This window comes from Electrona antarctica (genome assembly GCF_951216825.1).
Source record: "Electrona antarctica genome assembly, contig: SUPER_10_unloc_1, whole genome shotgun sequence".
In the NCBI taxonomy this organism is placed as follows: Eukaryota; Metazoa; Chordata; class Actinopteri; order Myctophiformes; family Myctophidae; genus Electrona; species Electrona antarctica.
In genome coordinates this window covers 440913-450912 of record NW_027638778.1, presented here as the reverse complement: position 1 = coordinate 450912, position 10000 = coordinate 440913, and the positions used below count along the sequence as shown (strand labels likewise).

The window sequence follows — 10000 nt, the reverse complement described above, 5'->3', positions numbered from 1 at the left end:
GAGAGATGTAAAGAGAGATGTAAAGAGATGTAAAGAGATGTAAAGAGAGATGTAAAGAGAGATGTAAAGAGATGTAAAGAGATGTAAAGAGATGTAAAGAGATGTAAAGAGGGCAAATGAATAAGACGAACATTGAAAGACCATAGATTCTGCTCTCACACGACGTCACGTCTGAAAGCCAGACCAGTAGACGCCTGAGGGGGTGGGGGGGGGGGGGGGGGGGGGTCAGATCAACATATGGAATGAATTCTGTACTGGCCATATTTTTGGAGCGTGCCTACCGAGCAATCTTCGTTCCTACTCTCACCTATGGTCATGAAGTGTTCCTAGTCTCACCTATGGTCATGAAGTGTTCCTACTCTCACCTATGGTCATGAAGTGTTCCTACTCTCACCCATGGTCATGAAGTGTTCCTACTCTCACCTATGGTCATGAAGTGTTCCTACTCTCACCTATGGTCATGAAGTGTTCCTACTCTCACCCATGGTCATGAAGTGTTCCTACTCTCACCTATGGTCATGAAGTGTTCCTACTCTCACCTATGGTCATGAAGTGTTCCTACTCTCACCCATGGTCATGAAGTGTTCCTACTATCACCTATGTTCATGAAGTGTTCCTACTCTCACCTATGGTCATGTAGTGTTCCTACTCTCACCTATGGTCATGTAGTGTTCCTACTCTCACCCATGGTCATGAAGTGTTCCTACTCTCACCTATGGTCATGTAGTGTTCCTACTCTCACCTATGGTCATGTAGTGTTCCTACTCTCACCCATGGTCATGAAGTGTTCCTACTATCACCTATGGTCATGAAGTGTTCCTACTCTCACCTATGGTCATGTAGTGTTCCTACTCTCACCTATGGTCATGAAGTGTTCCTACTATCACCTATGGTCATGTAGTGTTCCTACTCTCACCTATGGTCATGTAGTGTTCCTACTCTCACCTATGGTCATGAAGTGTTCCTACTCTCAGCTATGGTCATGAAGTGTGGGTCATGACCCAAAGAATAAGGTCGCGAATACAAGCGGCCGAAATGAGTTTTCTCTGACGGGTGGCTGGCATTAGCTTGGCTAATAAGCCAGACTCAAATCACACTGTCGTGTGGTATTTGAGTCTGGAGATGCTGTGTATGGATCTTGTTTCCCGGGGGGCGGGTTCAAACATTTTCTCTTTGACGCAATTGGTTAGAGCTACTGTCAGTCAAAGGTCTCAAGCATTGAAAGTCACTGTACCAAAACCCGCCCATATTGCATACCGTGTCCCGATTGGCCACACCAGTTCTCTGGTGTAGGAAATGGGCGTACAATTGAGCCTCTCCAGACCGTAATCCGCCGGCAGGCAATTCCTTTTTGCCAATGGCTGATTCGGTCTGGCTTATTAGCCAGGCAAGGCTGGCATCTCCCTTAGAGATAGGGTGAGAAGTTCAGTCACACGAACTGGTGGGAGCTTCTCTTTTGATCTGATTGAATCAGCCATCAGGGAGAACAGATAGACCACTCACTGAGTGCTATATCTGAAACCCCCTGCTGGTGAGATCAAGGCTTTAATTAAAGCCTCAAGCAGTATATATCTGCCCTCAGATCACTGACTCGGAGTAGAACAGATGCTCCTTCGCTTGGAAAGGAGTCAGCTTAGGTGGTTCGGGGCATCTGGTTAGGATGCCTCTCGAGCGTCTCCCTAGGGAGGTCCTCGACGCACGTCCCACTGGGAGGAGACCCCGGGGCAGACCAAGGATCACGCCCCACTGGGAGGAGACTCCGGGGCAGACCAAGGACCACGTCCCACTGGGAGGAGACCCCGGGGCAGACCAAGGATCACGTCCCACTGGGAGGAGACCCCGGGGCAGACCAAGGATCACGTCCCACTGGGAGGAGACCCCCGGGCAGACCAAGGACCAGATGGATTATATCTCCACTGGGAGGAGACCCCGGGGCAGACCAAGGATCACGTCCCACTGGGAGGAGACCCCGGGGCAGACCAAGGACCACGTCCCACTGGGAGGAGACCTCGGGGCAGACCAAGGATCACGTCCCACTGGGAGGAGACCCCGGGGCAGACCAAGGATCACGTCCCACTGGGAGGAGACCTCGGGGCAGACCAAGGATCACGTCCCACTGGGAGGAGACCCCCGGGCAGACCAAGGCGCAGTTGGAGGAAACACATCGACTCACTGGCCTTGGAAGGTCTCGGGATCCCCCAGGAGGAAGTCACTAATGTTGCTCTGGAGAGGGAAGTCTGGAGCTCTCTGGTGGAGCTGTTGCCCCCGCGACCCGACTACAGATAAGCGGTTGAAGATGGATGGATGGATGTCTTGAGTGTACAGGGTTTGATGAGGTCAGATCAACATATGGAATGTCAGAACAGGTCAGCTCCATATATGGAGATCTAAGGGTGGCAGCGGTGGGCGGTGTCTTGATGATGTCACATGATGTCACGTGACATGACCATATATGGAGGCGTGACCAACGAACCAACGGGAAATGCATGTTTTCATTCCGGTCGCAATAATACTATATTTTGACTGAGCTACTTTATACTAGTATATTTGACCAGGTAATATGTGACTAAATTTGACTGAGGGACTGCCATTGGATTTTTTTTTAATTTTCGTTTTTCCATGTCATATGAAAGCAGGAATCATAGCTTCAAATTGACATATTGGTTGTTCAGTTTGGCCCACCAGTTTTGGAGATATGGCTTATAGAGTAATGTCTTGCAGAAAACAGCGAGTTGAGAAAACAGGCTTGAAAGGTTCACTTCTGTGGTCTCTAACGCATTTATTTCATATTTACATGTCGATTTCAGCTCTGACACTTATTTCAGACATGCTCTAGTATGTGAAGAGTCTGCCTGTGCTATTAACTCATTTTGGAAGTTTTTCTCCTCTGGTGAAAAGCTGGAATTTGCGCGATGGCAGTCTCTCAGTCAAATCTGGTCACATATTTGTACTCTTACTCAGGCACTGGGGTCAAGGGTCAAGCACTCTGTCCATCTCTGGAGATAAGAGTCTTCTTTAGCCGAGTGCCGTGCTACGAGCTTGTAGATCTGCTATTTTAGAAAAATCGCGAAAATGTAGCCAAAATCTTTGAATATATATTCTTTCAACGTTTTTAAGTCAAATCTTTGCTTCTGGGGCGGGGGGGGTCCGCGGCCGAATACAGATCATTCTGGCATAGAAACATGAGGTTTGTTAGAAAACGGTCTTGATTTATAGTCATGGCTTCCAATGTAAAACAAAACCAAAAATCACACTTGTGTGAAGTGAGTGGCACTCTGTGCGTTACCTGTCCAGGTGAGTCCTGATGTTGTTGTAGAGGAGGAAGGTTAACTCCTCCTCCTCCTTCTCTGCTCCTCCTGAGTCCTGATCCATGGCCACCTCCCCTAATGCACGCACGCACGCACGCGCACACGCACACGCACACGCACGCACGCATGCACACGCACACGCACGCACACACACACACACACACACACACGTATTACTATAGTTCAACTTTGTGGACTGCAGTGTATGCAGTTAGTGAGAGTGTGCGTGCGAGCGCGCGTGCGTGTGTGCGTACCAGAGGTCACAGAGGTCATCAGGGTCTGCACCAGGTGAGCCACCGTCACCAGGCTGAGGAGGTGCAAGTGGGCGGAGTCCAGTGTACTCCGTCCCGATTGGTCCAGACACTGGACCGAACTGTATGACATCACACTGGATACCTTGACGGACAGGCCACACGGTCCAATCAGAGACAGGCCACACGGTCCAATCAGAGACAGGCCACACGGTCCAATCAGAGTCAAGACTTTATGCATAACAATCACATTGATAATGAGTTATAGTGCACTTAACACTTTGCCTCCCTAACACGAGTTACACGAGTTACGTTTTCATTGTTTAATTCGCGTTTTTAATAGGTTAATAGGGTTGTAACGATATAGTAACTGCATTGAAAAATATATTTTAATTTCAAGAATCGAAGCATATCGAAATGAAAACAGCAACATTGACTATGTATCGTATCGTTTTGCTATGCAGATAATCGATTGTATTAATACTATATTTTTGTCCAGGTATTTATACGTTTTTAGAAGAAAAAATAAAAAGAGGGGTTTAATTACTTAGTTTAAAATAATATCAATGTATTATAAATAGTTACTGTATCGATTTAAAATCATTGAATCGTATCGTATCGCCATATTGAACCAATATCGTCCATGTATCGTATCGTCAACCATGTATCGTGATACGTATCGTATCGCTGTTACAATGTATCGTTACGACCCTAGTTTTAAGTCATACGGGGTTCCCATTGGACAGAGTGGGATAGGCGACGCGTTTTGATGACGTCATCGCAAAAACATCCGTCGCACCCGCATGCAAAGGCTTCTGGGAAATGGATGCCCAATGCATTACGATGCAAAGGCTTCTGGGAAATGGAGGCCCAATGCACTACGATGCAAAGGCTTCTGGGAAATGGAGGCCCAATGCACTACGATGCAAAGGCTTCTGGGAAATGGAGGCCCAATGCATTACGATGCAAAGGCTTCTGGGAAATGGAGGCCCAATGCACTACGATGCAAAGGCTTCTGGGAAATGGAGGTTCAATGCATTACGATGCAAAGGCTTCTGGGAAATGGAGGCCCAATGCACTACGATGAAAAAGGCTTCTGGGAAATGGAGGCCCAATGCAATACGATGGCTGCAAAGGCTTCTGGGAAATGGAGGCCCAATGCGTTGTTGTGATCGCCGCTTTGGAAAACTGCAACGAGTGCCGCGCTATGAGCTTGTAGATCTATCTATCTATGAGCTTGTAGATCACTATGAGCTTGTAGATCTGCTATTTTTGGAACATCGTTAAAATGTGACGCACATCTTTGAATATATATTCTTTCAGAGTGAACGTTTTTAACTCAAATCTCAAAAAGGGAAGGCAATTGTGTTTCTGCAACTGTCAAATAGATCTTGATATTCTAACTAATAAAACAACATTTTATTTCCGTGGCACTCAGCATGTCACCCTAGACATAGTCTCGTGTTTCCAGACTGTTGCCTCTCGCAATGTCCAAACGCTTCCGTCATACAGTCTGGAGCAACGGAAGCTCTGATCATGAGTCAAATATAAATGCTTCCGTCATACAGTCTGGAGCAACGGAAGCTCTGATCATGAGTAAAATATAAATGCTTCCGTCGTACAGTCTGGAGCAACGGAAGCTCTGATCATGAGTCAAATATAAATGCTTCCGTCGTACAGTCTGGAGCAACGGAAGCTCTGATCATGAGTCAAATATAAATGCATCCGTCATACAGTCTGGAGCAACGGAAGCTCTGATCATGAGTCAAATATAAATGCTTCCGTCGTACAGTCTGGAGCAACGGAAGCTCTGATCATGAGTAAAAAATTAAATATATATCGGTCGGTCGGTCGGTCGGTCGGTCGGTCGGTCGGACGGACGGACGGACGGACGGACGGACGGACGGACGGACGGACGGACGGACGGACGGACGGACGGACGGACGGACGGACGGACGGACGGACAGACAGACAGACAGACAGACAGACAGACAGACAGACAGACAGACAGACAGTGTAGGACAGACAGACAGAGACAGACAGAGTAGGACAGACAGACAGACAGACAGACAGACAGACAGACAGACAGACAGACAGACAGACAGACAGACAGACAGACAGACAGACAGACAGACAGACAGACAGACTGACTCACCAGCAGATGAAACATGTCTACATCCAGGATACATGGAGTGTTCTGAACCTGAGGGTCTGGGAGGAGAGCTGCACGCACGCACACACACGCACACGCGCACACACACACACACGCACGCACGCACGCACACGCGCACACACGCACACACACACACACACACACACACACACACACACACACACACACACACACACACACACACACACACACACACACACACACACACACACACCCTCTTAAGTTAACCAGTAAGACGCCTGAGGTCGCGTGCACGCATCCGCCTCGTTGACGGGCAGACTGCTGGGCGAGCGCTGGTGCTTGCATGGGGGGGGGGGGGCTGGGTGGGGGGGGGGGGGGGGGGGGGGGGGGGGGGGGGGGGGGTCAGATCAACATATGGAATGAATTCTGTACTGGCCATATAAGGAGCATGTCTTGAGTGTACAGGGTTTGATGAAAGCCCAGGTTCTGACATATATCCAAAATATGGAGTTCTAAGGATCAGGGATCTCCATATATGGACTTAACTGTGACAGCAGGTCACATTTACTATGACATCAGGGTATCCACATCTCAATCCCTGATGATGTCACATGATGTCACGAGACTGGTGCCCAGGTCACTGACGGGAAATGTACGATTCCATAGTTAACTGTGACCTTCGGTCGCAATAATTAACCACAGTCTTGGGTTAGGGTGTGTGCGCATGTGCGTATGCGTGTGTGTGTGTGTGTGTGTGTGCGTACCTGCCAGCAGTCTGGTGCAGTGTGTGTGTGTGTGTGTACCTGCCAGCAGTCTGGTGCAGTGTGTGTGTGTGTGTGTACCTGCCAGCAGTCTGGTGCAGTGTGTGTGTGTGTGTGTGTGTGTGTGTGTGTGTGCGTACCTGCCAGCAGTCTGGTGCAGTGTGTGTGTGTGTGTGTGTGTGTGTGTGTGTGTGTGTGTGTGTGTGTGCGTACCTGCCAGCAGTCTGGTGCAGTGTGTGTGTGTGTGTGTGTGTGTGTGTGTGTGTGTGTGTGCGTACCTGCCAGCAGTCTGGTGCAGTGTGTGTGTGTGTGTGTGCGTACCTGCCAGCAGTCTGGTGCAGTGTGTGTGTGTGTGTGTGTGTGTGTGTGTGTGTGTGTGTGTGTGTGTGTGTGCGTACCTGCCAGCAGTCTGGTGCAGTGTGTGTGTGTGTGTGTGTGTGTGTGTGTGTGTGTGTGTGTGCGTACCTGCCAGCAGTCTGGTGCAGTGTGTGTGTGTGTGTGTGTGTGTGTGTGTGTGTGTGTGTGTGTGTGTGTGTGCGTACCTGCCAGCAGTCTGGTGCAGTGTGTGTGTGTGTGTGTGTGTGTGTGTGTGTGTGTGTGTGTGTGTGCGTACCTGCCAGCAGTCTGGTGCAGTGTGTGTGTGTGTGTGTGTGTGTGTGTGTGTGTGTGTGTGTGTGTGTGTGCGTACCTGCCAGCAGTCTGGTGCAGTGTGTGTGTGTGTGTGTGTGTGTGTGTGTGTGTGTGTGTGCGTACCTGCCAGCAGTCTGGTGCAGTGTGTGTGTGTGTGTGTGTGTGTGTGTGTGTGTGTGTGTGTGTGTGTGTGTGTGCGTACCTGCCAGCAGTCTGGTGCAGTGTGTGTGTGTGTGTGTGTGTGTGTGTGTGTGTGTGTGTGTGTGTGTGTGTGCGTACCTGCCAGCAGTCTGGTGCAGTGTGTGTGTGTGTGTGTGTGTGTGTGTGTGTGTGTGCGTACCTGCCAGCAGTCTGGTGCAGTGTGTGTGTGTGTGTGTGTGTGTGTGTGTGTGTGTGTGCGTACCTGCCAGCAGTCTGGTGCAGTGTGTGTGTGTGTGTGTGTGTGTGTGTGTGTGTGTGTGTGTGTGTGTGCGTACCTGCCAGCAGTCTGGTGCAGTGTGTGTGTGTGTGTGTGTGTGTGTGTGTGTGTGTGTGTGTGTGTGCGTACCTGCCAGCAGTCTGGTGCAGTGTGTGTGTGTGTGTGTGTGTGTGTGTGTGTGTGTGTGCGTACCTGCCAGCAGTCTGGTGCAGTGTGTGTGTGTGTGTGTGTGTGTGTGTGTGTGTGCGTACCTGCCAGCAGTCTGGTGCAGTGTGTGTGTGTGTGTGTGTGTGTGTGTGTGTGTGTGTGTGTGTGTGTGTGTGTGTGTGTGTGTGTGTGTGTGTGCGTACCTGCCAGCAGTCTGGTGCAGTGTGTGTGTGTGTGTGTGTGTGTGTGTGTGTGTGTGTGTGTGTGTGTGCGTACCTGCCAGCAGTCTGGTGCAGTGTGTGTGTGTGTGTGTGTGTGTGTGTGTGTGTGTGTGTGTGCGTACCTGCCAGCAGTCTGGTGCAGTGTGTGTGTGTGTGTGTGTGTGTGTGTGTGTGTGTGCGTACCTGCCAGCAGTCTGGTGCAGTGTGTGTGTGTGTGTGTGTGTGTGTGTGTGTGTGTGTGTGTGTGTGCGTACCTGCCAGCAGTCTGGTGCAGTGTGTGTGTGTGTGTGTGTGTGTGTGTGTGTGTGTGTGCGTACCTGCCAGCAGTCTGGTGCAGTGTGTGTGTGTGTGTGTGTGTGTGTGTGTGTGTGTGTGTGTGCGTACCTGCCAGCAGTCTGGTGCAGTGTGTGTGTGTGTGTGTGTGTGTGTGTGTGTGTGTGTGTGCGTACCTGCCAGCAGTCTGGTGCAGTGTGTGTGTGTGTGTGTGTGTGTGTGTGTGTGTGTGTGTGCGTACCTGCCAGCAGTCTGGTGCAGTGTGTGTGTGTGTGTGTGTGTGTGTGTGTGTGTGTGTGCGTACCTGCCAGCAGTCTGGTGCAGTGTGTGTGTGTGTGTGTGTGTGTGTGTGTGTGTGTGTGCGTACCTGCCAGCAGTCTGGTGCAGTGTGTGTGTGTGTGTGTGTGTGTGTGTGTGTGTGTGTGCGTACCTGCCAGCAGTCTGGTGCAGTGTGTGTGCACGGTGGACAGTGGAGAGGACATCCAGCATGCTGAGGAGAACCTACACAGAGATGTCAGACAGTCATCCTGCGCACACACACACGCACACACACACACACACACACACACACACACACACACACACACACACACACACACACACACACACACACACACACACACACACACACACACACACACACACACACACACACACACACACACACACACACGTCATAAGTCATATGTTATTCTTCAGTGAAACACTGTTAACCAGCTCTCCATCATTTAGCTGCTATGGGGACCCCCTGGAACCCCCTCCTCAAGGACCCCCTGGAACCCCCTCCTCAAGTACCACCTGGAACCCCCTCCTCAAGGACCCCCTGGAACCCCCTCCTCAAGGACCCCCTGGAACCCCCTCCTCAAGTACCACCTGGAACCCCCTCCTCAAGGACCCCCTGGAACCCCCTCCTCAAGGACCCCCTGGAACCCCCTCCTCAAGTACCACCTGGAACCCCCTCCTCAAGGACCCCCTAGAACCCCCTCCTCAAGGACCCCCTGGAACCCCCTCCTCAAGGTGACCACCTGGAACCCCCACCTCAAGTACCACCTGGAACCCCCTCCTCAAGGACCCCCTAGAACCCCCTCCTCAAGGACCCCCTGGAACCCCCTCCTCAAGGACCCCATGGAACCCCCTCCTCAAGTACCCCCTGGAACCCCCTCCTCAAGGACCCCCTGGAACCCCCTGGAACCCCCTCCTCAATGACCACCTGGAACCCCCTCCTCAAGGACCCCCTGGAACCCCCTCCTCAAGGACCCCCTGGAACCCCCTCCTCAAGGACCACCTGGAACCCCCTCCTCAAGGACCCCCTGGAACCCCCTCAAGGACCCGCTGGAACCCCCTCCTCAAGGACCCCCTGGAACCCCCTCCTCAAGGACCCCCTGGAACCCCCTCCTCAAGGACCACCTGGAACCCCCTCCTCAAGGACCCCCTGGAACCCCCTCCTCAAGGACCCCCTGGAACCTCCTCCTCAAGGACCCCCTGGAACCCCCTCCTCAAGGTGACCACGGGTTGATGCATGCATAAAGTGAATGGCAAATCGAGTGGTAAAGTGAGTTTAACTTTGTTTAATGTCGTTTAATGCAATCAGATAGGACTTTTCTGTTTGGATGTATGGGCGGTCAATCAGATAGGACTTTTCTGTTTGGATGTATGGGCGGTCAATCAGATAGGACTTTTCTGTTTGGATGTATGGGCGGTCAATCAGATAGGACTTTTCTGTTTGGATGTATGGGCGGTCAATCAGATAGGACTTTTCTGTTTGGATGTATGGGCGGTCAATCAGATAGGACTTTTCTGTTTGGATGTATGGGCGGTCAATCAGATAGGACTTTTCTGTTTGGATGTATGGGCTGT

General features: G+C 51.0%; 1 protein-coding gene across 1 annotated transcript in view; it reads right to left on the bottom strand.

The window, feature by feature from the left end:
* The window catches only part of LOC306931775 (E3 ubiquitin-protein ligase UBR2-like), a 33139-nt gene that overhangs the window by 9507 nt on the left and 13632 nt on the right, over nucleotides 1-10000 (bottom strand). The window contains exons 10-13 of the mRNA XM_079532408.1: nucleotides 8574-8670; nucleotides 5715-5782; nucleotides 3563-3704; nucleotides 3287-3383 (exon numbers count right to left, since the gene is read on the bottom strand). Coding sequence (XP_079388534.1) covers nucleotides 3287-3383; nucleotides 3563-3704; nucleotides 5715-5782; nucleotides 8574-8670 — 404 coding nt within the window. The remainder of the gene's footprint in view (nucleotides 1-3286; nucleotides 3384-3562; nucleotides 3705-5714; nucleotides 5783-8573; nucleotides 8671-10000) is intronic.